The sequence below is a fragment of the Heloderma suspectum genome, chromosome 4 (assembly GCF_057233095.1).
Source record: "Heloderma suspectum isolate Gila_16-S chromosome 4, 16-S_ref, whole genome shotgun sequence".
Lineage (NCBI taxonomy): Eukaryota > Metazoa > Chordata > Lepidosauria > Squamata > Helodermatidae > Heloderma > Heloderma suspectum.
The window spans coordinates 283471342-283496088 of NC_139461.1; the positions used below are offsets into that span (position 1 = coordinate 283471342).

Genomic DNA, 24747 nt, shown 5'->3' on the forward strand with positions numbered 1-24747 from the left:
TAATCACTCCACAGTTGCCCAAACAAATTGGCTTGCCTTTGGCAAGGGGGATGTTGTTGTCCTGTAGGTAATGTTCTTATGGGAATTCTGCCTAAGTTCTTTTTTCCTAATTTGTAACTGGCTGTGAAATTCTAGGGGCGTCTATGCATCACTGCTCTTTTGCGGGGCAGTCTTTCCATTATCTCCAAACCCTAACAGTGGGATCTGCCCCATTCCCTGACTCCAAGGTGAAACACGACTTGCACAGAGCAGGGCAGTGTAAACACCTCTCCTCCACCATGCAGATAATATAGAATGTGGACTGAGCGCCCCACATCAATGTCTAATTGCACAGAGATCCAGGTTCTAATTGTGCAGAGATCCAGGTTCTATCATCTTCCTTCTCCTCCTAGGGAATATATGTATGAATCAAGACAGAGGACTGAACCGCAGCCTAGGGCAATAATTTGCATAATTATCTTCCCCTATCCAGGAGGGGCAATGCTGAGCCCTGGTCATGCTGTGACAGACCACCCTTCATTTCTGAGATAGCAAGTTCCTTGTAAGCCCTTCTCCTGCCAAATGAATGTGGTGAGCGGAGTTAGGGAGACAAACGCTGCTGAAAATTTAAAGCAGAAGCTTTATAATGATAAACACACTTTCACCGAAGTAGTAGCATATTTATTCCCTTTGATACTCACAGGACCATACTTTCAGACCAGTTGATAACTATGTTTACTCGGAAATAAACCCCATTGATTGTGTTAGTTACTGCCAGGCATGTATCTCAAGTATAGTAGCCTTAACTTAAGCCAAAAATGTGTAGAGGTTTGATAGTATGTGGAGCTGCTGAATTAAATGTCATAAACAAATCTGGTACTGTTTTCATTTGGTCTAATGAAGAACTACAGGTGGCTATCCCACTATACAAAGTCACTGACCTATTATGTGGTGGCACAGCTATTCTTCAGTGTTCATGCTTTTGTTCCAGCATATACAGATTCACCACTGACTTCTGCAAGATAGGTTGAGTGTACCTCAGTTCCACTGGGCTGTAGCATAATCTTTGCTTAATTTAAAAATAATAATAATTTGGTTTAGGAGTCGTGTCCTACTGCATGTGTACTGTTTTGTTTGTCTCAATAAATTATTTTTTAAAATGTACAGTGCATGAACATGAAGAGAACCATTAAGTAAAGCTTTCTTTAGCTAAGTTATACCATCGGTGGGCTGGGTTTTGAACTGGGAACTTCAAGAGGTGAGCAATTCTAGGTCCTCTTAACTTGAGGCCTTGAGGTAGGACAACAGGGGCATGTTCAGTGCCCAGAGAGACTCATTTCTAATATTGCAAATGCAACCTGTGACACAAATTTTAATGCTTAACAGTGCAATCCTATCCATGTCCACTCAGAAGTAAGCTCCATTGACTTCAGTGGAACTTACTCCTAGGTAACTGTGCAGAGCAGTGCAGCCTAAATTATTTATACCCATTATGACTTGGAGGCAAGTATGCCTGGCTGCTGCTGGGCTTTTATTAATACCTGGGTCTAGTTTCTGAGTATACGTGGCTGTAAATGCTTCCTACATTAGAATATTTGTCAGAGGAATTATTTACAGGTGCATGCTTATAAATGAGAGAATCACAAAATGTGAGGAGTTACGTAACACATTCTTGGTAATTATAATTTCAAAGTAGATGATATTGACCAGCTTAACATTTAATTTAGTTGCTTTGGTGTATTCAGAAATGTCTGATCTCTGTAGTTAACCTTTCTTTAAACCCACCTACCATTGTAAAAAGCACTGTATTAGTCTGATACTGTGCTCAGGAAGAAGCCAATTAAGATAATTGGTTTTTAAAAAAAGCAGTGAGATGTTTTTGTCTATTACTGTAGTTTAATATAAAATATACAATTAAAGTTTACTGTTTATAGTACAAGGATATAACTATAAACAGGCTGGCCTGGTTTGAAAACAATGTAAAACCATAGTTTAGCTTCAAGAGAACAAGCTGCAGCAAGCCTCAGGCACGTACTCCCCTGCCTCTTTCCTCCTCCAGTGCAGCCAGAAGCAGGAGACGCTGCCATTTTAGATTAACTGTAGTTTAGTGTGTTAGCCGAACCTGACAAACTGTGGTTTGTTTGTTTGTTTGTTTACAATATTTATATACTGCTCCACATCAGAAGATTTCCGAGCGGTGAGCAATGATAAAAGAATTAAACAAAAACAAACACGTTAAAAGAGTAAAAACATTTTTTTTTAAAAAAAAGAGAAACCCCAACAAAGTGGAATTTAACAAACCATGGCTGGTCATGCAAGGAAGGCCTCTTGAAATAACAACGTCTTCAGGAGGCGCTGGAAGGAATACAATGTTGGCACCTGCCTGACCTCTAAAAGGCAGGGAATTCCACAAGAAGGTGGCTACCACACTGAAGGATCTTTTCCTGGTGGACTCCAACCAGGCCATGGGTCCATGTGGAACCACCAGGAATATGGTTAATTCTAATTATGTTATTGGCATGTTTCTACTGACTGTAGTTAAGATTAACCACAGTTTGTCGGTTTTGGGCAACACAGCAAACTGAGGTTAACCTAAAATGGAAGTGAAAACTTCCAAACTCCTCACAGCTGCACCAGAAGAAGAGAGAGGAGCTTATGAGTTTGAAGCTTGCTGTGGCTCATTTTTATAATTCTAAACTATGGCTTACCATTTACATCCGAATCAGCCCACTGTGTCTGTACTGATTCCTCATGTGAATCGTTATGAGACTCTGATATTTTGTTACGTACTCCATTCTTCAGTTCAAAGCTACCTGAATGGTTAACATGTCAGATGAAGGCTACTTGTCTTCTACCAAGTCTGACCTCTAGTCAGTCCATCAGGCTCAATATTATATACTCTGACTGGCAGCAGGTCTCCCAGATATGAGGCAGATATTGTGCTGCCCAGCACTCTTAACTGATGATGCCAGGGATTGAACCTGAAACCTCCTGCATGTAAAGCATGTGCTCTACCACTGGACAGGACCTCTTTCTTATATAACTAACCGCATGAACACAAAGTAGCAGCTTCATTGTTAAATGATTGTCTTTCCCATGTTGAGGTTTCTATTTTTTTTTCCTATTCACTTTAATTGGAAAGTGTCACTCCAGTGTCCTTCAAGTTAAAACCTCAAAATTTAAAAAACAACAGAAACACAAGTGTGTGTGTTTTAAACAGATCAACCACATTGTTGTAGGATAATACACTAAGTAAAACACGACACAGATTAGGGGAAACTTGTTTTCTTTACATATTTGTAAAAAATTATGTAATTCGAGGGTTTACTATTGAAATTGTATCATTGTTTTATTTTTGTAAGACAGTGACTGTTGCTTCTGAGTTGTACTGGATGATTTGTGCTATTTGAAAATTGAATACGGATGGGATTTCCATATTTCTTGAGCCTATAGGTTATATTACACTTGTGGTATAGTGGTTAGAATGCCAGACTAGGACTGGATAGACCTGGGTTCAATTTTTTGGTCAACGTTGAAGCTCACTAGGTGACCTTTGGTCTGTCACTGTCTCCTAACCTACCTCAAAGGGTTATCGTGGGGAAAACATGGGTGTAGGGCGAAACCATGTATGCTGCTTTGAGCTACTTGAGCTACATCAAGCAAGGTAGGATATAAATGTAAGATTACAACCATCACATACGCTAAACAAAAAAATACTCTTACATTTTAAACAAAAATGTAAGTATGATTGACAGAAACAATGTTATTAAGCCATGTCAAGAGGTGTAACTTTTCTGAATACTAAGATTTGCGTCACAGGACTGATTTTCTCTAGAAACCAAATATCCAGGCTGTGATAACTTTTAAACAGGGGCTCAGTAGGATGTATGTTTAGCGTTTATTCTGTCACCATGTATTTGTTCTGTGCAAATATATGTGCAAGCAGGTAGAGAAACACCCAGAGAATTTGCAATAAGATGTCATTTGCATGTGATTGTCAGTATGCTGTCCTGATCTCCATGCAAGAAGGATGAGACATAAAAATGTAATTAAATCATCCCTTTTATTTTAATAATGCAGCCCTGTTAAAGAAAAAAAGATTGAATACTTGTGCATGATTGATACTGGTTTCCTAGTAATACGTTTCTTCTTCTCTGCTGACCTAAGGCATCAAAACAGAAGACAGCCTGAGCCATTCACCAGGGCAGAGTGGATTCCTTAGCTATGGATCTAGCTTCAGCACTGCAACATCAGGACAGGCGCCCTACACCTACCAGATGCACGGTCAGTGTGGCTCTATGTCACTGTGAAGTTTGTTGCAGCATCAAACAGTTATAGTTCTGTCATGTAGGTTTTTGGCTACTAAGCCCAGATATAGTTTGTAGACCCCTGCCATCAAGGATACAATTTAAAAATACTTTAAATAAACGTTATAAAGTATCATTTTGTAGTAATCCTTCACTAAATATTGTGAAATTATATGCTATTCCTCTTAATACTTTGCATGGTATGTTATTCAACAATGTAAAAAGTGAGCCTAGGTACACCCGTTGCTGAGGAACATGGGTGGGAGGGTGCTGTTGCGCTCATGCCCTGTTTGAGGGTTCCTCATCGACAGCTGGTTGGCCACTGTGTGAACAGCATGCTGGACTAGATGGACCTTTGGTCTGATCCAGCAGGGCTCTTCTTATGTTCTTATGTTCTTTCTTTTCTTCCATAGCCCACTTTTAATATAGTTTTACTTCTGTCCTTCAGAATCTCAGAGCAGAACTATATGTTACCTTGGAAAATATGTGTTCCTAAAACCATGTTTGCCAAGATAATATAAATATAGGGGAGCATTGCTGGGCTCAGTCCATCCAGTGCCCTACAACTGACCTTCCCACCCACCCCTAGCTGGAAAACACATTATTTAAAGCAGCAGTGTGGTGGCGGCGGGGACATTGGCAGGGAGCAATTGATGGACAGAGGGAGGGTTAGGTGCCTCCTGCCACCTGTTGATTTTCCCCTGAAATGTCGTGTCTCTCTCTCTCTCTCTCTCTCTCTCTCACACACACACACACACACACGACTCATGTTTCCCTCCTGCCACAATTGTCCTATCTTAAGCCATGAATTTGACACAACCAACTCTCAGTTCCTGGATTTGCCAGATCTTTGAGAAATTGCACATCGGTATGTTTGTTTTCAAAATGCTTTCAGCTCTAATCTCTTATGTAAACTTTCTCTGCCAATTTTGGGTGGAAGACATCTCTTTTGTTTACTCAAGTGATTTTTTTTCATGCATGCATGTAATATTGACACTTGAAATGGTATATGGCTACTCAGCAGTACCTCTGTGCAATTTATACCTAAGAAGTATTAAATGAGCTCTACGCAAGCAAAAAGACTTCAGTGTCAGTTTTGTCTCTCCCATGGGACTACAGGCACTCACTGAATGTTATTTCATTGCTGCTCATATGTATTTTTTACAAAATGAGGTACCCTCCTTTTAAGCTTGGAACACCATCCAGAGACACACAGCTCCTTTTCCAATCAAAAACAAATTTCCTTTTGCTGCTCAAGAAAAGAAAGGTTGTTCCCCCTCCTCCCGTTTTTTAACTAGCTCTTCATCTCTGGGGTTTATTTACCTTTCCAAAGTGCCGCTGAAAGCTCTGCATGGGATGCTCAGGACCTTCCTTCCTTAGCTGCTACCGAGGAATGTGCTCTTAGAATTTTCCCACACTCCGTGCACCTGGGAAGATGGGCCGGGGTTCTTTTCTCCCCCTCTCCAACTTTCATAAGCCACTTAAAGGAAAGTAAGGACTTTTTCCCATGCGTGGCTTTACTGACACTTTGTAGGGCTCCATTGCATTATTTGATTGGTCTTGTTGACTGCACAGCAAACATGTCTTAATGGGACCGGCTGGAACAGCTGTGAAAGCAGCAGCAATCCCTTGTACCCATCTAATCAATTTGAGGTGTTCCTTAAACTTGACCCTGCAACCAAGGAAGGCTGTGAATTGCCTTGGGTGTTTTGGCTGTCCCTGTAGCATGGAGCTTGGCACAGTTGCTTAAGCTGCCTGGACACGTTTGTTCTGCTGGCATCTTTAATGTGCTGCAGCTGCTTTATGTTTGTGGTGATGTGGACCATGTACTCAGGCGACCTGAGCTGAGAAGTAGCTAATTCTATATTTTGCTGGGGCTGGGGGAGGCAGCGGAGGTAACTGGCGACTTAATACTTCTACAGTACCTTTGAACTGTGTGTTTTTGATCTAAGCTATCTCCAGTAAACAGTGAGCAACAGGATAATAGCCCCAAGTGCTGTTTTGCAAATTCCTAAGAGTTCACACCGTACTGTGTGCTCTATAGCGGCTCTCTTGCTTCGGCTTGTGCAGGAGATTGTGCAAGTGGAAAATCATCTTTGGATTTAGTTTCATTTTTTTCACAGAATGCTTGAATGTGAGATGTAAAACTGCCCTTCCATGAGCAGGAAGACAGCTTGTTATGCTATCCTTTTATTCACCCATTCAAATGGATGATTAAAGAAGATAGCACAACAGAGGGTGAAAAGCGGCATTCCATTCTCTGCGATAGCTATTTGTGTGTTTCTGCTTTTGTGTGTGATTGTACATGAATAAGGTAGAAGAAAGCTTTCCTTTACGCTGCCTGCACCTTGCTAGAGTGACCCATCTTGTTTGATCCTAAAAATCTTCTTAATATTTCTGGTGGGGGAGGGGAGTGGCAATAAAAAAAGTCCGTGCCCTTCTAGCCCCAGTAGACTACTAGCAGAACACATTGTAGAAATGTGAGAGTATATTGTGGAACTGTGTTGTAACCAAGTCTGCCGATAGCCAGGTACAAGCATACTCCTGTACCATGCGCAGTGCATACTCTAAGCAGGGCAATCTTGAAAGGCTCAGCCAGTGCTGGCACAAGGACCTCTTTAGTCTCCCAGTCACAATGGCTATATATTACCTCCAGGATCTTAGGCAATATGCCTCTCAATAAAAGGGGAACACAAATGGGAAGGTGCTATTGCGCTCATGTTCTGCTTGTGGGCTTCCCATAGGCATCTGGTTGGTCACTGTGGGAACAGAATGCTGGACTAGATAGGCCTTTGGTCTGATCCAGCGGAGCTCTTCTTGTGTTTTTTTTAATCTGTGTCTTACCTTAACAAAGGTCATTCTAACAGCATGTTGGCTGGTGAATATTGCTACTGAGTATCTAGATTTTTGGCATGGATGTGGGGAGCAAGAAAGAACACGGGTCCAGGAACATCTGTCCACACACAGACAAAACACATGAGCTTCTGTGGCTTGTGCATTACACATTGCTTAAACTGAATACTCAACATAATTCTGCTTGTACTTGTTTAAGAATGTATCCCAGTATTTATTGCGACATTAGTGGCGATGATCGGATATTTCACTGGCACAGCTTTTGGTATTTTTTACATGTATTCCCTTGAGGTTCTTGCCTCTGAAACTTGCTTATGTGCTTTAGCGATATAATTTTCAGCTCTTCCTTGAGAAATGTAAATTACACTGTGCATTATAAACATAAAATTCATCTAACATCGTGGAAAGTGCAGGAGACGGAGAGGCTGTGTTTGGCAAACTGTCACTGCGATACTTTAGCTTCATAAAACTGAAACCTCCATAGAAAATTAGTTGTCCCCTTTTCCTGGAGCTTCTTTCTCACAGCTGGTTTGCATTAGTTGCAGTCTAAGACTGTGGCGGCAGAGTTGTGCTTTATTCCACAACGAACTTGGGGAAGGAGAGGCCTCCTCTCAGGCCTCGCTTTTTAACAATATAAATAACAGATCCTCCTGAACAACAAAGCTGCTTTTTCAAGGATTACAGAACTAAATGTACCTTGGTTTAAAAGTCAGTGTGAATTGTTGATCGGGTAAGGGAGATACTAAGGACAGAAAATGTTGAGATTGATCAGTGACTGTCTGTGGCTGTCTAGAGGCAAAGCCCCACTTAGATATTGCTATGTTTGTCACTGCAGTGACAGTTTTGTCCGCACTGCCTTCATTGTAGTTGGACATCACCCAAGAGTGTAGATATGAACATGTGGTTGGCATCTCCCATAGGCTGCCTGGGGCTGTAGCCATTGACTAAGAAAAACAAAGGCAAATGCTAGGCCAAAACTAACAACTTGTGTCTAAAATCTGCCTTAAGGTGTGAATATGATTAACATCTGCATCATCTACAAACATTTTGATTGTGCAATTATTTTGTTGTTAAAATAGTATTCCATTTGAAAACTAAACTAAACCAAGGGCAGGTTGAGCAAAGATTTGTCTGGTTTGTCTTCAAATCAGGGTGGATTGATTTAAATCAAAGCTATTTAAATCAAATATTTAATCATGATTTAAATAAGCAAGAAAAAAGGTCATTTAAATTACTGATTTAAGTCAAGTTTCCCAATGAAACATTTTCATGTATTCCCTGAACACTGGTGCAAATGTGACCACAAAGCCATGTTAATTTACAACTAAATAGAATATTATTTATACTGTTTCATTCTTACAAGCAGGCTTTGCAACTCTTTGTCTCACTGTATATATTTTACATGCTTTCCTTTATACCTATAAAGGGAATGTCTTTAAAATATGCCCATATAGCATCTTTCTTATGACCGGCACCCTGAGTCTTTGAGGTTAACAGCACAATCATATACATGTCTCCTCAGAAATACGTTCTATTGAGGTCAATGGGGATTACTCCCAGGTAAGTGGGTATGAGAATACAGGAAGATGCACGCTGGACAATTTTGTCTTCTCTTTTTCATCCCAGTGTTGCTCCTTTCTTTTTCACTCTGTCTTGGCCCAGCCTTGCTCTCACAAAAAATAATATAGCAAACGAAAATGAAATACCTGTGACTGATAGGTCAAACCAAGGTTTAATTGTTACTGGGCTGAAAAAATCCAGTATATTTTTTTTAAAACCTAGTTGTTTTTTAAGCAGCAATTTTTATCCACCTTGCTATATTGTCTTTCTGTCTTAACTCCTCTGCTTTGCTTGGCCGAACTCCACCATCACATAAGCACAGAACAAAACAATCCTATCTAGTCTGTGTCTTTCCACATGTGAATTTAGTCAGAAAAACTGAAAGCTCAGAACTTTCAAGAAGCAAGAGCTGGCAGTTTGGTTGGACAATGCTATTTTCGTGAGATGAAAAACTGAAATTAATGCCCACGTTTGATTGCTAGGTAACTTCATTTTTATAAGACTGTAAGTGTATGTTTAGCATGTTTATGATGAGATTTAACTCATTCTTATTTTTTAAGTTAGAGAGAAATTTAGTATTTTATTTATGATGTGCTTTTTTAAAAAACTCCAAAATATCAATTTAAATAAAAAGATCCATAAAAAAAATCACCATTTTTTATCCATTCTGTTTCAAATCCATATGGGAACCTAAACCCACAACTGACCTTCTTGTCTCCCTACTTCCCTGGTCTATTGCCCCATGCTGCTTTATCTGTCTGCTTCCCTTTCTAACCAAAGGTCTTCTAGTCCCTAGGGTCTGTGTGAGGTTTTTCCATACACTAATTTCTCACTGATCCTTCTTCTCCTGAACTTGCTGACAGATTCTTTCTCTCAGTCCTCTGCTTATTCCACCTAAATTTGTCTTCTCTCTGCTTATGAGCCAGTTCTGACTTACTTCCTTGCTCAATTTACAATATTTATATTAGTATTTATAGGTGGATTTTTTTGCCCATTGGCCTTCTGCTTAGCTTCCCTACAACCCTGGGATGTCTCCCCAGGCCAGCCCCCACTCTCTCTAACTTCCAGTTACAATTGCTTTTCCCTATCCTTCCCATCAGCACATAAACTTGTATAGGGTATATCCCAGAAAATTTGAGAAGCTGTCAATCCTGTGTCCATCCTGTTCAAATATAAAGTGGAGATACCTGTTCTTTATCATCCAAGACTGTAGGACGCAAAATAATGGGCTTAAGTTACAGGAAGGCAGATTTCAATTGAACATCAGGAAAAGCTTCCTAATGGTCAGAGCAGTCAGACAATGGAACCTACTGCCTAGGGAGGTGGTGGGCTCTCCATCACTGGAGTTTTCAAGCAGAGGCTGGACAGCCATCTGTCAGGGATGCTTTAAACTGGATCCCTGCACTGAGCAGGGGGTTGGACTCAATGGCCAAAATGGCTTACTCGAAATCTATGATTCTATGAGACACAGGGCAGTTTAACTGTAAATGGAGCGCATGGGAGAGGAGCAAAACACACACGTGAGAAAGACAGAGAGAAAGAGCGTGTTTCCCTTCCTCCAAGTGTTTTTCTAAGCTCCCATGGTACTGGAGCCAGAAGTTCTTGGAGCAATGGACTGAAGGGGAAGCAAAACATGGGAAGGGGGAAGATGTGGTGCCCTCCCATGCACACATTTTACTGTTAAAAAAACTCCTACCCCATGCTTTATATGTGACATGTGTTTGGCCCTAGTTTTTCACTTCCCCCACATGAGCTGCACTGTTAACTTTCTGTTGCTAAGCTTTGCCTTTTGCTAGTTACAAAGCTCATAATCTGTGCATGACATCATGGCAACTCAACCAATGGCTGAAGATACAGGCAACAGCCAGTTTTAAATCTCTCATGACTGAATGCTGTGAATAATCAAACAAGTTCCAAAAAGCCAAATAACCTTTTTGAAGTAATAATTCTGAAGACAAGGTACAACGATATATCCATTATATTTTATGATTATGAAGGTATAACAACAACAACAATGTATAAATTAACAGAAAAAAGTTTCCCCAAATCTCTGAGTCTTATGTCATGCAGCAAAACCACTAAATGGCGTCATGGATTGCAACTTTTGCTTCTTCTTGTGGACCAGGCAAGTGATTATTAAGAGGCATAGCTTTATGCAGGATTTCCCTGTAAGAAGCCCATGTGATAAGAACATAAGAGCTGTGCTGGATCAGGCCAAGGGTTCATCTAGTCCAGCATTCTGTCCACACAGTGGCCCAACCAGCTGCCCGCAGGAAACCCATAAGCAGCACCCTCCCGCCCATGTTCAAATTGGTATTTGTCCTCCAGCACTTTTTTGTTTTTGTCTTCTAAATTTCTTCACATCCTCAGTGTTATGAGCAAAGTTGGGAAACCAGCAGAAGCGGTGCACTCTCAGTTTTTCAGCTTGTACTGCACTCAGATTTGTTTCAGCTGTTTTTAGTTACCTTAAAATGATAGCCCTGATTCACCATCAGATTCCACTCTCTTTGAAAAAAAGTCCAGATGCTTATTACAAAGTAGTGTAAGTTTTATATGTATTTCACTTGCCTTAGCAGTAGAGTTAAGTTCACACCAGAGTTAGTACAATCCTGTGCATGTCTGCTGAGGGGTAAGCCCCACTAGTTCAGTAGGACTTACTCCCTGGTAAGCGTGTGCAAAATTTAGAGATGGACGATTCTGTCATTTTCAGTTTCTCTCAGTTTCTCATTTTTCTAATCTAATCACATCTGTTTGAAAATTGTTTTTTTTAATCTGCACAAAAAAAATATGCATTTTGTGTGCATTTCTCTGAAATATATGCATTTTGGGGTGGTATTTTGCCTAATATATCAATTTTTGCAAACAATTTCCACCTATATAATATAATGCATTTTTTTACATTACTTTTTCTAATATACACATTTTTTTATTGGAGGACAGGATCTCAAAATCTGGAAAAATGGAAATACTGAAGGGTACTATATGCTAGTTTGGGAGGTGCAAATTAGGAAGGTTTGCATTAAACCAAACAAATTTCTTTCCTATTCCTAGTAGGATCGCAGGCTTTATCTATTAATCCAATGCATTAGGCTTATTTACTGTTGGCTGACATGCAGTGGTGTAATAGCTGATCACCTGATAACTGTAACACATTAAAGCTACTGAGTGATTATAATAGTTACCACATGAATAGCTCAAGTGGGTGCCAGCCCTTACCTTCATGGGCAAGCCAAACTTTTGTCATTCCTGTTGGGAGAGATCGGATACTCGTGCAGTGCTCTTGTGTATGTCTCTTGTATTGGCTCAAAGTAACTCACCACACACAACAGAACAGTGAGCAGTAGCTAGCTTTAGTGCTTTCCGTCTGTGGAGAAGGAATTCTAGATTTTGTCTGTAGTGAGCAGCTGTCTCTTGTTCGCACATATGGCAGGAATGGAGCACGCTGGAAACGTGATAGCCAAGCGAAAGATACATGCATAACACTTCTCACATGTGAAATTCTTCTTTCTCTTTAAACACCAAGAACCCTGAATCAATACATTATGGGAAAGGAACCAATTTCCATTAGCAGAATTGAATTACCCAGAATGGCTTCCAAGCTGACAGCTGCAGCAAAGTAAATCCAGAGACATAACAGCCCAAATATACCAGTAAAATAGACATCGAAAAACGTGTACTACAGTTTTCCTCGCCCCCCTGTCGCCCGGTCCTGCCTTCAAACTGTTTCTAATTTATTTATTAAAACTAGAAAGGATATTGTAGGACACGCTTCCATTCTGCAACCTGCATTTTCAGAGTATGGCCATGATTCAGCAGAGCTAGTCCATGTGCACATGAGAGTTGTGCTGGATCAGAGCAAAGGCCTGTATAATCGAGCATCCTGTTTCTCACAGTGGCTAAGCAAATCTCTCTGAGAAGCCCATAAGCAGGATATAAAGGCAATCGCCCTCTCCACCGTGGTTACCAATGAGTGGTATTCAAAGACACGCTGCATCCTGGAAATAACATATAGCCATCATGGCTAGTAGCCATTAATAGCCTTACCCTCTGTTAATTTGTCTAATTCCCCATTTACAGCCATGTTATGGCCCAAATATTCCCCGTAGAGAGAAGCATCACAACGCTAAAGAGGTTGCACTCTTGTCTGCATAAGCCAGATTCATCTTAGCAATGCAAGAATTTACCACTGGTGGCGGCGAGAGAGCAGGTGACAGCAAATGGACATCCTTTAACTGTGGTGTGCCATAACCACCTCCAGAATGGCCAAAAAAGAAAAAGAAAAAAGTATGCCATTGTACCCTGTATTCCTAGAGGAATTAACAGGTAGTGCATATCTTAATGATTGACAGCACTATCCTATTTGTTTACTCAGAAGTAAGCCCCACTGTATTCAGTTAGGCTTACTCCCTGGTAAGTGCGTATAGAATTGCAGCACGAATTTGTGATATGTGATGGCAAACAAATCAGAAATCAGTGTGTTTTTCTTCATTATTAAAATGAAAAATGTAAACCTGGTTTCTCCAATTTAAGACTGTACCAGTCTATGAAAGGAGGCAACGCTGTGCTGTTATGTGTGCGTGTGCGTGCGTGTCTTAAATGGAATTGCCACTCAGTATCCCACATTTTTATTTTGCAGTTCCGTGCTACATGGCAATGTCTAAAGTGGGAGGTGCACGAGAAATGGGTTGTTCTAAGGCCATTTCTGGGAACACCTTTCTTTTTCTTTGAAGTAAATGTATGCAAATCCTGCACAGATGGTTACCTGCAGAGTTAGTTTGTGGGTGCTTTCAGTCCAGTCTCTTCTGGTGGTCTGTCTCCTTTATCATTGGGAGGGGGGACTAGGGGACATGGAAAAACTTCCCTGGACCTCTCCCCACCCCAACATCAGACTCTCCTCTCTTAATCTTTTCCTCCATTCCATCTCGCTCAGAGGATATGGGTATCAGTGCTTGCTGCTCATAAAGACTGTGACCGAGTTCAGAGACACACTGCGGCATATGCAACCTCCGCTCAGGGGCTGTTGTGTTGTGTGAACCCAGTGAGTGGGGGTTATGCAGGGATGAAACAACCTTCACATAACCCTAAAATATATTGAACCCTTACATAACCCATGTTTGTCAGGTTTGCACGACACGACAACCCCTGAATTGCATATTCAAAATGGAAGCCGCATGTGCTGCAGCCTCACCATGGGTTAAATGACCCACAGTGGGCTGTCGTGTCATATGAGCAGCCCCAGTGTATTTGTTTGTATGTTTGTGTCAGCCTCCTAAGCTGAACTGCGTTGCTTCTACCCAACACTGATGGAAGAATGGTGTGTCCTTTGCATTTGACAGCTGTTCCCTACAGAAATGCGCCCTGATTATCCTGCTTTGTTGTGGCCTCCATGGCTTCTCTCGTCAGTCTCAGCCCCCTCTTGGAGCTAGTTTGCCTTTCCAGATGGCTTTGGGCTTTTCTACACAAGGCATTTATTGTGTGTTGTCATTCCCTTTTCACAGTTGTTTACGGGTTCTTTGGATGATGTTGTGACCCTCCAGTTTCACTTCTTTGTCTAACCAGCATTTTTGGAGAGTTTTTTTTAGAGGAGGGAAAATCCGGCATTTAATTGTGAAAGCAAAAGAAGGCACAATTTCCTCTTGTGTGTTTGTGCTATTCCATAATACCACGGTGCCACCTAGAGGTTATGTAGCAGAAAAGCAGAAAAGGAAATGCTCTCTATGTAGCATTCAGATCTCAATTCTGCAACAAAATCAAAAGTAGATACAGCTGATTAACAGTGATTAACAGCCTTGTGTGGAAAAGCTCTTGCTCTCCTATTGCTAGCTCTTAAGGTCAAGAGATTTTCCTCCTCCCCTTTTCCCTGAAAATCCACTTCATGCTCCCTTCTTCCCCTCCATGAAAGAGCATTCTCCAAACCCATCTCCACACTATGCTACTCCAATTATCATGCCTCAAGCACACTTCTTTCTTATTCCCTTCCCTGGTGTCCTCCATACCACCTTACCTCTTAACCACAATTGAAGCCAAGGGGCTTACTTCTGAGTAGGCATGCATAAAATTGCACTGTCAACTTCCTAGTAATTTTTCAAGGAAGGCGAATGAACGAAAGGAGGAAGCTGGGAAGGCTTGAATAAGCATTGCAAACTGTATTTACTTTAAAGGAGGAAGGGGGAGGAAGAAACATGTTCATCCCTGATACAAACAGTTAAGAAAAAAATAAACAGAAACTGACAAGTACCAAAGAGTACAAAAAAGAGAAAAGTTTAGCTTATGCCCCCCCCGCCCCCCCCATACAAGGAAGGAACCAGCTGGAACTCCCTCTGCAGAAAAAGAAAGAGAGAGAGAGAGAGAAATTGCCAGGCATGTAGGAAAAAATGTATAGTATCAAAGTCTTTCTTGGCCGTATCCTCATTATCTCTCTGCTGTCCTTTCCTGATACATAAGTGCCCATGACTTTGCTCTACCACACTCAGCTATCCAAAGGTCTCCTGTTCCCTCAAACAACTGCCCACTTTTTCCTTGCTACCCCTTATAACTGGAATGGCCTTCTACCACACCTATGTGATGCCATCTCTCGTCCTTCCTTCAGATCTCTCATTTTCTATAGAGAATTTGACACAATCACTTAGTCGCCATACCCTGCTGTAAATAAATCTAAATGAAATTACATGTGTAAATGAAAACAAAAGCTTACTCTTCATCTGTTTATCCCTGCCTCCATCTTTCTCCACTTCCATCTCTCCCATGGCAAAGCTTAGATCATAAGCTCCATGGGGCATGGAGGGCCCTGCCTTCTTACACTTTATAAAGTTCAATTCTAGATAGGAATACATTGTAAAATGTATTTTACTGGTTTTAAATTTTGTGAACCACCCAAAGAGCTTCAGCTATGGGGCATTATAGAAATATAATAAATGAAATTAAATATTCAGTGGTACAGTATACATAATAATATGCTAAACTGTCATTTATTAATGTTAACATGATTATTATTATTATTATTATTATTAATAACATTAATATAATGTTGTTATTAGTCACTTTACCACAAATTTTAAAAACAAACTGCAGCCAGCCATGGAGAGGTGCTTCCTGAGCAGGACTGCTGAAATTTAGAATTGCTCTTAGGTTGCCAATTTAAGTACTCCCCCCTCCCTTTAGATGGTGCATCTTTTAAATGCAGAGTATGCTAGACATTAATGCACAATATGCTTCTGCGGAAGTTATACTCCTCTGTGTCATAATTCTGTGCAGCAGCAGCAGCAAAGCCCTTTGTGCCATCTAAAAATAATGTATAAGGTGGTCTTTACACAAGTTTTCAAACTCTTCCAGGCAGGAATATATGCCGGGCTTATTGGAAGGAATCATTACGCCAAATGGCAGACAGTTGAGCAATATGACAAGGCTTGCATATGGGTTCAGTTATCTTCTGCTTTCATGGATTGCTTTCAAGTTGAACTATCCCCACTGACAGCCATGTAACATTTTATGTTCTTCCGTCCTCAAGTAAATGGAGGTATTGTGCAAGATTTTCAGCCTTAACAAGCCACTAGAGTATTGTTGGTGGTAGGTAATTTTGTTCAGCTCTTAACCTCCTGATCTCGCAGTATCATCTTGGAGAAGATATTTACTGCCAAAACCATTTGCCTGTCAGGCGTTTAGGTACTGCGAAGAATTTTTAGAATGACAGGCCTGAATCAGTAGCCAGATATGATGGAGAACTTGTAAATTTTACTAAGTGTAAATATACCTGCATTCCTTCTGTGAAGCTGGGGTTCCCTATGTGGTGCCCATGGGCACCAATGTGCCCACAGACCCTTTTCTTGGTGCCTGTGAGGCTTCCTGCCTTTCCTGATGTTTATTTTATTTCTTCAAATTTTGTTTATTTTTACTTCTATACTGGGAGTTTGGCGCAAAGTGAAGTTCCGCCTTCCAACTTTGTTTATTTATTTATTTATTTCTATACCGTCCAATAGCCGAAGCTCTCTGGGCGGTACACAAAAATTGAAACATCATCTTTATTTGGCTTCCAAAGAGTGGTTTTCTTTTGGAGCTCAGACCCCACCTCTGCCTTGTATTTAGGTTGGGCAAATTGCTTATTTTGTCATGCAAGCAGTTTGCCTTTTGGGAAATGGGTGTTTTGTGACCTGCCATGCCCACCATAGAAGCCATTTTATGAATGGGCAACCACCACCACCCAGCAGCCATTTTGTGAGATTCCCCATAATACTCTCAAAATTCCAAATGTGCCCACTGACCCAAAAAGGTTGGGGACCCCAATTCAGTTATTCTTACTATGCGATTTATCATTTATTTTAATATTCTATGGTAGATCACTCCTTGTTTTTATTTTGTTCATGTTTATGGTTTTTCCAAAATGTTGAATCTTGCCTTGAAAGGGAAAGGCCATAGGTTTGAGGATATGCCATAGAGCGCATGCTTTTATTGGAGAAGGTCCCAAGTTCAGTCCCTGGCATCTTTTGTTGCAAAGATCTCAGGTGGCAGGACTGTGAAAGACCTTCTCCAAAGATCTTGGAGAACCTCAGCCAATTAGATAGTATTGTGCTAGATCTGACTCAGAATAAGGCAACTTCATACATTCACAGCCTCATTGATGGAACGATCAATGATGTATAAACTTGGATGTATAAACGAGCCATTGGACAGAATGTTCATTTTGTCTGATGCCAATTCAAACATGATGCTTTTCTATCTATCTAGGAACATGGAAAGCTGCCTTATACTGAGTCAGACCATGGGTCCATCTAGCCCAGTATTGTTGACCCTGACTGGCAACAGCTCTCCAGGGTTTCAGTGGGAGATTTCCCTAGTCCTACCTGGAGTTGCCGGGGATTGAACCTAGGACCTTCTGCATGCAAAGCACGTGCTCTACCACTGAGCCACTCCCAAGTAACTCCCAAGTAACTTACTTGTTAATAAACATCTATAATAATATCCCACACCTCTGTGAGTTAGTCTCTTTGAATTGCTCTGCTGGTGTGGGTACAGCCGCTCCCAATGGTCTAGTTGATTCACACATTTAGCTTTGGGTAAGCAAGTGATGAAGTTATGTACATACATGTGTGTGAGAACCAGCCCTAAATTGCATACGCAGTAATAGGTAAGATGTGTTGACTTCTCTGGGGTTACTCTGTGTGAGTAACTGAGCACAGGTCGCAGGACGTGGCCTTGATGTGACATAGAGCAACTGGGCTGAAGTGAAGCAAGTCTTGTTTTGTCAATGCCTGCGTAGACTACTTGGGAATTTGTGTGTATGTTGCAGCCTTGAGTTCCATCATGGGGGGAAAGGTGGGGCATAAATGTAATAAATAACACTGTTCTAAAGCCACCACAGAAGATTTTGCAGTTGCTTCAGATTTCCTGCAGGAAACAAGTACATCTTCAGGGCAAATTACTTGCAGTGACAAAAAGGCAATAGACGTGGCTTATCAACAGCTTTCAATGCTTAATGATCCTGTCCTTAACCATTTCACAAAGGGAGAGAGGTTTCCTTTATCCAGAGCCTTGGATGTGAGCAGCCTATCCCAGCCATCATAGATGGCAAAGAATCTGTCAGCAATTATGGGAATGCAATGATTTCAGGACTCCCCCCCCCCGCCCCCACTCTCCCTATCACCCACCATCATAACTGCATGTATACTGTGACTCTTTTTGCAGTTGCAAAAACAGGAACTAGGTAGAGAATTCAGCAGCCTGGAAAGTACACACTGCCCAGCAGCCAGCTCCCAATACATCTAACAAGACTGCATGCAGTTGGAATTGCCATGTAATTTAGATAATTAGTTAGCTAATTACATTTATATTGTGCCTTTCCTCCAATAACTTATGGCAGCGTACATATTTTTTCTATGCCATTTTATCCTCAGAACAACCCTGTGGTGAGGTTTAGAGATAGTGATTGGCCCAAGGTGACCCAATGAGCATCATGGCTGTAGAGGGATTTGAACCTGGGTCTCCCAAATCCTAGACCAACACTCTAATGGTTAGAATCTAACCACTGCACAGCAGTGGCTCCCCAAGCAAGCCTAACACAGCTAAAAACCCACACATGGTACAGATTTCGAAAAAAACTGTCACCAAATATTTTAAAATAGTGACTGCTGTAAAAAAATGATCATCTATTGTTTCAAATTCACTCATGAAAAACTACACATTTTGCAATCCTTGCTTATTCCAATGTACACAGTATTGGAAAGAAAAGCATTGACTTTGGAACAACTTTCTATGGGTTGTGAATGTAGCAGTTTGACTGCGTAGCAAACTGGCAGGGTTGCCAGTTGGAAAAAATTAAAATTACTTGCAACTGCATAAACTTTACTGGTCTGCATGCATATATATATATATGAATATGAGAGAGAGAGAGAGAGAGAGAGAGAGAGAGAACATTTAGGTTCTAAGATACCAAAAATCCTGAAACATTAAAAATGTTAAATTTGCTTGAGCACACTTTACGTTTCCAAGACCCAGTTCTCTAACTACATGTTTGGCATAGTTGCTTTTTCACAGAGTGACTTTACTGCCTCAGTTTAGGATTATCAGCAATGGGGGCACTCATGAAAATGAGCAGTCATTATTTCCAGTGGTTTTATTGCAATATTATTGAACGTAGCTCTTGTTGTTTTGAAAATCTCCTTCCAGTGGGATTTCACTGGTCAGAAATGAAATCTATTCTGAGGATTTCTTCACTTCAGCTATGATGTTGGAAAAATAATCAAGGATCAGTAATTATGCTGAAGTGTTCATGTATGACCAAAATGGTATTTGAGAATCTGTGTGCTGGGCTTAAAATGAAATCCCAGCCCTCGTGTTTATGGAGAAGCATTTAAAAGCTTGCAGATGTGCCTGTGGAAATATCTGAAGTTCAGAGGCAGAGCTTCTCCTTCTTCTGTAGCCACCTTTCTGTTCCTCATGTCTCCCATGGGGAAGACATGATATTGTACAGGAATTTACCTGTTCCAAACCTGCACAGTATATAGCTCCTTAATTATACACAACAACCATGTGCTGTATCTAGCTGGATGCTTCAGATTCTTCACCTTCTTGCTTTGTGATTCACCTATGGCTGCACATAAACATGAGAGTTATCAAGCACCCAGGGATACACAGAATATGGCTGCAATGTTTGGCCTGCCGGCTTGTTACACCCTATATTGCCCCTCATTTTGTGTACACCTCTCCTCCTGCTATCATACTGCTCCTTGCCTCAACTATAAAATTCTACAAACATTCAAATTTCAGATTCGAATAAAGATAGACTGATGGCCACATTGTCTCTGTATTCTGTGTACTTATTCCGAAGTCTTTTTGTAAGTCTTAGAAATCCAGTACAGTTCATTGCAGCTACCCTGAATTATATACAGGGGCAAAAAACACATATGTTTAAATTGAGTTTGAGCAAAGGATTTTATGATTTTGAGACAAAAGTTTAAAAACATGCATAGGTTAAACATCCTCAATAAGTAAGATGACCACTTTATGCAGTGTTTCTTTGAATAAAGAGTATGTTAGGGGGAAGAAAAAAAAAAAAGGGACCGGACACGTGAGTCTATATACTGGGGCAGGAGCAGGTGGAACTCCTCTGTTGGGCATCTGATCTCTGCCAGCCACAAAGCATACCGAAGAAATGGTAAAATCAACACAGATGAAGGAAAGACGCTCCATCTTTTATGCAGCATGGCACATGTGTTGATGCATCTTTTGAAAGAGGCTTGCTTTCAAGGTAAGATAAGATTGTGATCCCCTGGTTCTTGGTTTTTAATTATTTGCTGGTTAAACTTTACATTACACTATTAAATATAGCTGGAGATTTATGAACAGTGAATAACTGCATCTTCAATAATCGTTAAACTGCTTGTTTAGAACAGAAGAAACCAACAGAAGAAGCCAATGTGGCTTCACAAAAAGCTTAGGGATGACCTGAAAACAAAAAAGGACACATATAGGAAGTGGAAAGAAGGCCAAGCAACAAAGGAAGAGTACAGGCAGGTAGCACAGAATTGCAGGGATGGCGTCAGGAAGGCTAAAGCTGAGAACGAGCTGAGGTTAGCGAGGGATGCTTAAAACAACAAAAAGGCTTTCTTCAGCTACGTGCATAGTAAAAGGCAGAGGAAAGACATGGTTGTTCAGCTATTAAATAAGGATGGCAAAATGATAACAGATGACAAAGAAAAGGCAGAGGTGTTCAATTCCTACTTTGGCTCAGTCTTCTCCCAAAAGAGGGTCTATGACCCCCCTGGCAAAGGCGAAGTATAGGCTGAAGGGGCAGGATTGCAGCTTGAGATCGATAGGCATATGGTTAAGGAACACCTAATTACTTTGAATGAGTTCAAATCTCCAGGGCCAGATGAACTGCATCCTAGAGTAAGAGAGGAACTGGCAGAAGAGCTCTCAGAACCGCTGTCTATTCTCTTTGAGAAATCATGGAGGATGGGGGAAGTGCCAGATGACTGGAGGAGGGCTAATGTTGTCCCTCTCTTCAAAAAGGGTAAAAGGGAGGAACCTGGGAACTACAGACCAGTCAGTCTGACATCAATCCCTGGGAAAATTCTGGAGCAGACAATAAAGCAATCCATCTGGAAGCACCTTGAAAACAATGCAGTGATTACTCAAAGCCAACATGGATTTGTCAAAAACAAGTCCTGCCAGACGAAACTGATCTCATTTTTTGATCAAGTAACCTCCCTTGTGGACTGTGGGAATGCTGTAGACATCATATACCTCGACTTCAGCAAAGCTTTCGACAAAGTGCCCCATGATATCCTGAGGAGCAAACTAGCTCAAAGTGGGCTAGATGAAACAACAATCCAGTGGATCCACAGTTGGCTACAGAATTGGACTCAAAGAGTGCTTATCAATGGGACTTCCTCAAACTGGGGAGAGGTAATGAGTGGGGTACCACAGGGCTCAGTCCTGGGCCCAGTGCTCTTCAACATTTGTATTAATGACTTGGAGGAGGAGGTGCAGGGAATGCTGATCAAATCTGCAGATGACACAAAATTGGGCAGGATAGCTAATACTTTGGAAGACAGAAACAAAATTCAAAGTGATCTGGATAGACTGGAGCGCTGGGCAGAAAACAACAGAATGCCATTGAATAGGGATAAATGCCAAGTTCTGCACCTAGGAAAAAGAAACCAAATGCACAGTTACAAGATGGGGGATATGTGGCTGAACAACACGAGAAGCAAGAAGGATCTTGGCATTGTTGTTGATCACAAGCTGAATATGAGGCAACAATGTGATGTGGCTGCAAAAAAGGCCAATGCTCTTTTGGGATGCATTCATAGAAGCATAGCTTCCAAATCCCGGGAAGTACTAGTTCCCCTCTACTCAGCACTGGTTAGGCCTCATCTGGAGTACTGTGTCCAGTTCTGGGCACCACACTTTAAGAAGGATGCAGACAAACTGGAGAGGGTTCAGTGGAGGGCAACAAAGATGATCAGGGGACTGGAAACAAAACCCTATGAAGAGAGACTGAAAGAACTGGGCATGTTTCGCCTTGAGAAGAGAAGACTGAGGGGAGATATGTTAGCACTCCTCAAGTACTTGAAAGGTTGTCACAGAGAGGAAGGCCAGGATCTCTTCTTGATCATCCCAGAGTGCAGGACACGGAATAATGGGCTCAAGTTACAGGAAGCCAGATTCCGGCTGAACATCAGGAGAAACTTCCTGACTGTTAGAGCAATACGACAATGGAACCAATTACCTAGGGAGCTGGTGGGCTGTCCGGGACTGTCCCACACTGGAGGCATTCAAGACGAGGCTGGACAGCCATCTGTCAGGGATTCTCTGACTTGGATTCCTGCACTGAGCAGGGGGTTGGACTTGATGGCCTTGTAGGCCCCTTCCAACCCTACTATTCTATGATTCTATGCTTATGATGGTAATAAATGTCTTGATTAAAGTACCTGTGTAATTGACTGTAGAAATGTACATTAGCTGCCTATTCTGGCCTAAGGTATCTTTTTAAAATGCTAAAACTATAGATAGATAAACCATAATAATTTGCCAGCATGAAAAACCTTAGATAACATTACCAGTTTATTTTATGACCTCGTTTGCAAGATCAAAGCAAGCCACAGTGGCTTGTTTTAATCTCCAACGCATGCTGGCACGTGCTGGGCACCATTTCCCTAATTACCTGCCTGGTTGTGATGTGTCATGCCATCCAAACCCAGGTTTGTTTGAGGGGATGCAACCCTCAAATAACCTATAGCCTGCTGTAGGATTATTTGAGGGTTATTTCCCCCTCAGATAAGCTGTGGCACCCAGGTTTGGATGGCACGACAACCTGCATCTGGGTGGGTAATTAGGGAAATGGTGCCTGACATGCACCAGGGATTAAAACAAGCCACCGTGGCTTATTTAAGCCTCCATGGCTTGTTCGATTATGCAAACTGGCCCAATATGTAGCAATTACATCATATGCAGTGTGGTGGGAATGTTTTTTCTCAGTGTTTGAACATCACAAGCTGACAAAAGTTAAAGACCCTTCCGGCATATGGCCCACCAAGGTTGAGACATGCCACATCTATGGCTCAGACTCAGATGCAAGTGCATTAAAGCGTGGCACACATTTATTAAGGGGAAAAAACATTAAAGGAGTGGCAAATGGAATCAGTTTGTCATGAAAGGACACAGACTATTTCATTCATGGGTTTACTAATGGTTTCAGTTTGAGTGTTGCCCTTATATGCTCAGATGTCTCATTTCACAATCCATCATTAGGAAAGCCCATGGCGCAAGGTCAAGTTAGAGTTTTCCTACTGAGTACTTTCCAGTACTGTATATCTGAAGGGCTGTTCTCTTCTAATACCTAGGTTGTTTTATTACCAGCTAAATGTTCTCTGTGTTACCTGTGAATGAGGGCATTGTGACATTTTAGCAGCTGATTTGATTGAACACAGATGTGAACTATGCTCCATGTGGAGAAGATCCAGAAGGAAAAGATCTTGACTTGTGCTTCTGATTTTAAAGGAGTGTATGTGATTGAATGAGAGCTGGATGGCACAGACCCACCACCACAATAAATGTGTCATTTCCCCATGCACCCATCCTTTACTACTGCAAAGGGCAGAAGCTCTGGGAAATTAGCAGAGACCGAGAGCAGCTTTGCATGCTCGTTACTGAGGAAGGGCTGCCAGCGCTCCCATCAGTTTGAATCAGAACTTGCACAAGTTGTAGCCTGTGTGAATTTCCTATGAAACATTACCACAAGACCCACCAACAGGATTCAGGAGCGACTTGCATTTGCCTGGCGGTCAGGGTTGGCTCCAGGTCTCTGAAGACCTTTGGGCAAGGCACCCCCCATGGGCCTCCTCCGTCAGTGAGTCTACCTTCTCACCACCACTGTCACCAGCTGCTATTGCTCCTCATCTTCTTCCTCATAATTGCTACCACTTGCTTGCTTGACAGGAAGAGAGCCAGTGAGCAAGCAGGCCATGGCATCTCATGCTCCTCCTTCTCACCATCACTTTTTTCTGGGCCAGGGCAAGAGCCAGGTAAATAACCAGGTTGCAGTGCTGAAGAGGAGGAGCAACTCCAGGGGGCTGATGTCATCCCTCAGCAGCTGCCTAACGATGTCTATCTTTTGACATCGGCTCTGCTGGAGGTGCTCTTCACTGACATCAGAAGCTTCCCTGGAAAAAATATGACAACTATCACATTATTTTACACCTGGTATAGTTCAAAAACTTTCCTCTTCTTCCACTTTAGCTAGGGATCTTGCCTGGAATCTCTCTGGTGGGGCTGAGCAAACTTTCATTAAGAACATAAGAAGAGCCATGCTGGATCAGACCAAGGGTCCATCTAATCCAGCATTCTGTTCACACAGTGGCCAACCAGCTGTCGACTGGGAACCCACAAGCAGAGCATGAGCGCAGCAGCACCCTCCTTCCCATGTTCCCCAGCAACTGGTGTACATAGACATACTGCCTCTGGTAATGGAGGTAGTACATAGACACCAGGACTAGTAGCCATTGATAGCCTTTTCCTCCAGGAATTTATCCAACCCCCTTTTAAAGTGATC

General features: G+C 41.6%; 1 protein-coding gene across 4 annotated transcripts in view; it reads left to right on the forward strand.

The window, feature by feature from the left end:
* Nucleotides 1-24747, forward strand: part of EYA2 (EYA transcriptional coactivator and phosphatase 2) — a 203797-nt gene that overhangs the window by 94639 nt on the left and 84411 nt on the right. For all 4 annotated transcript variants that reach the window (XM_084854031.1, XM_084854032.1, XM_084854030.1 and 1 more), the window contains exon 5: nt 4147-4263. In XM_084854031.1, coding sequence (XP_084710157.1) covers nt 4147-4263 — 117 coding nt within the window. The remainder of the gene's footprint in view (nt 1-4146; nt 4264-24747) is intronic.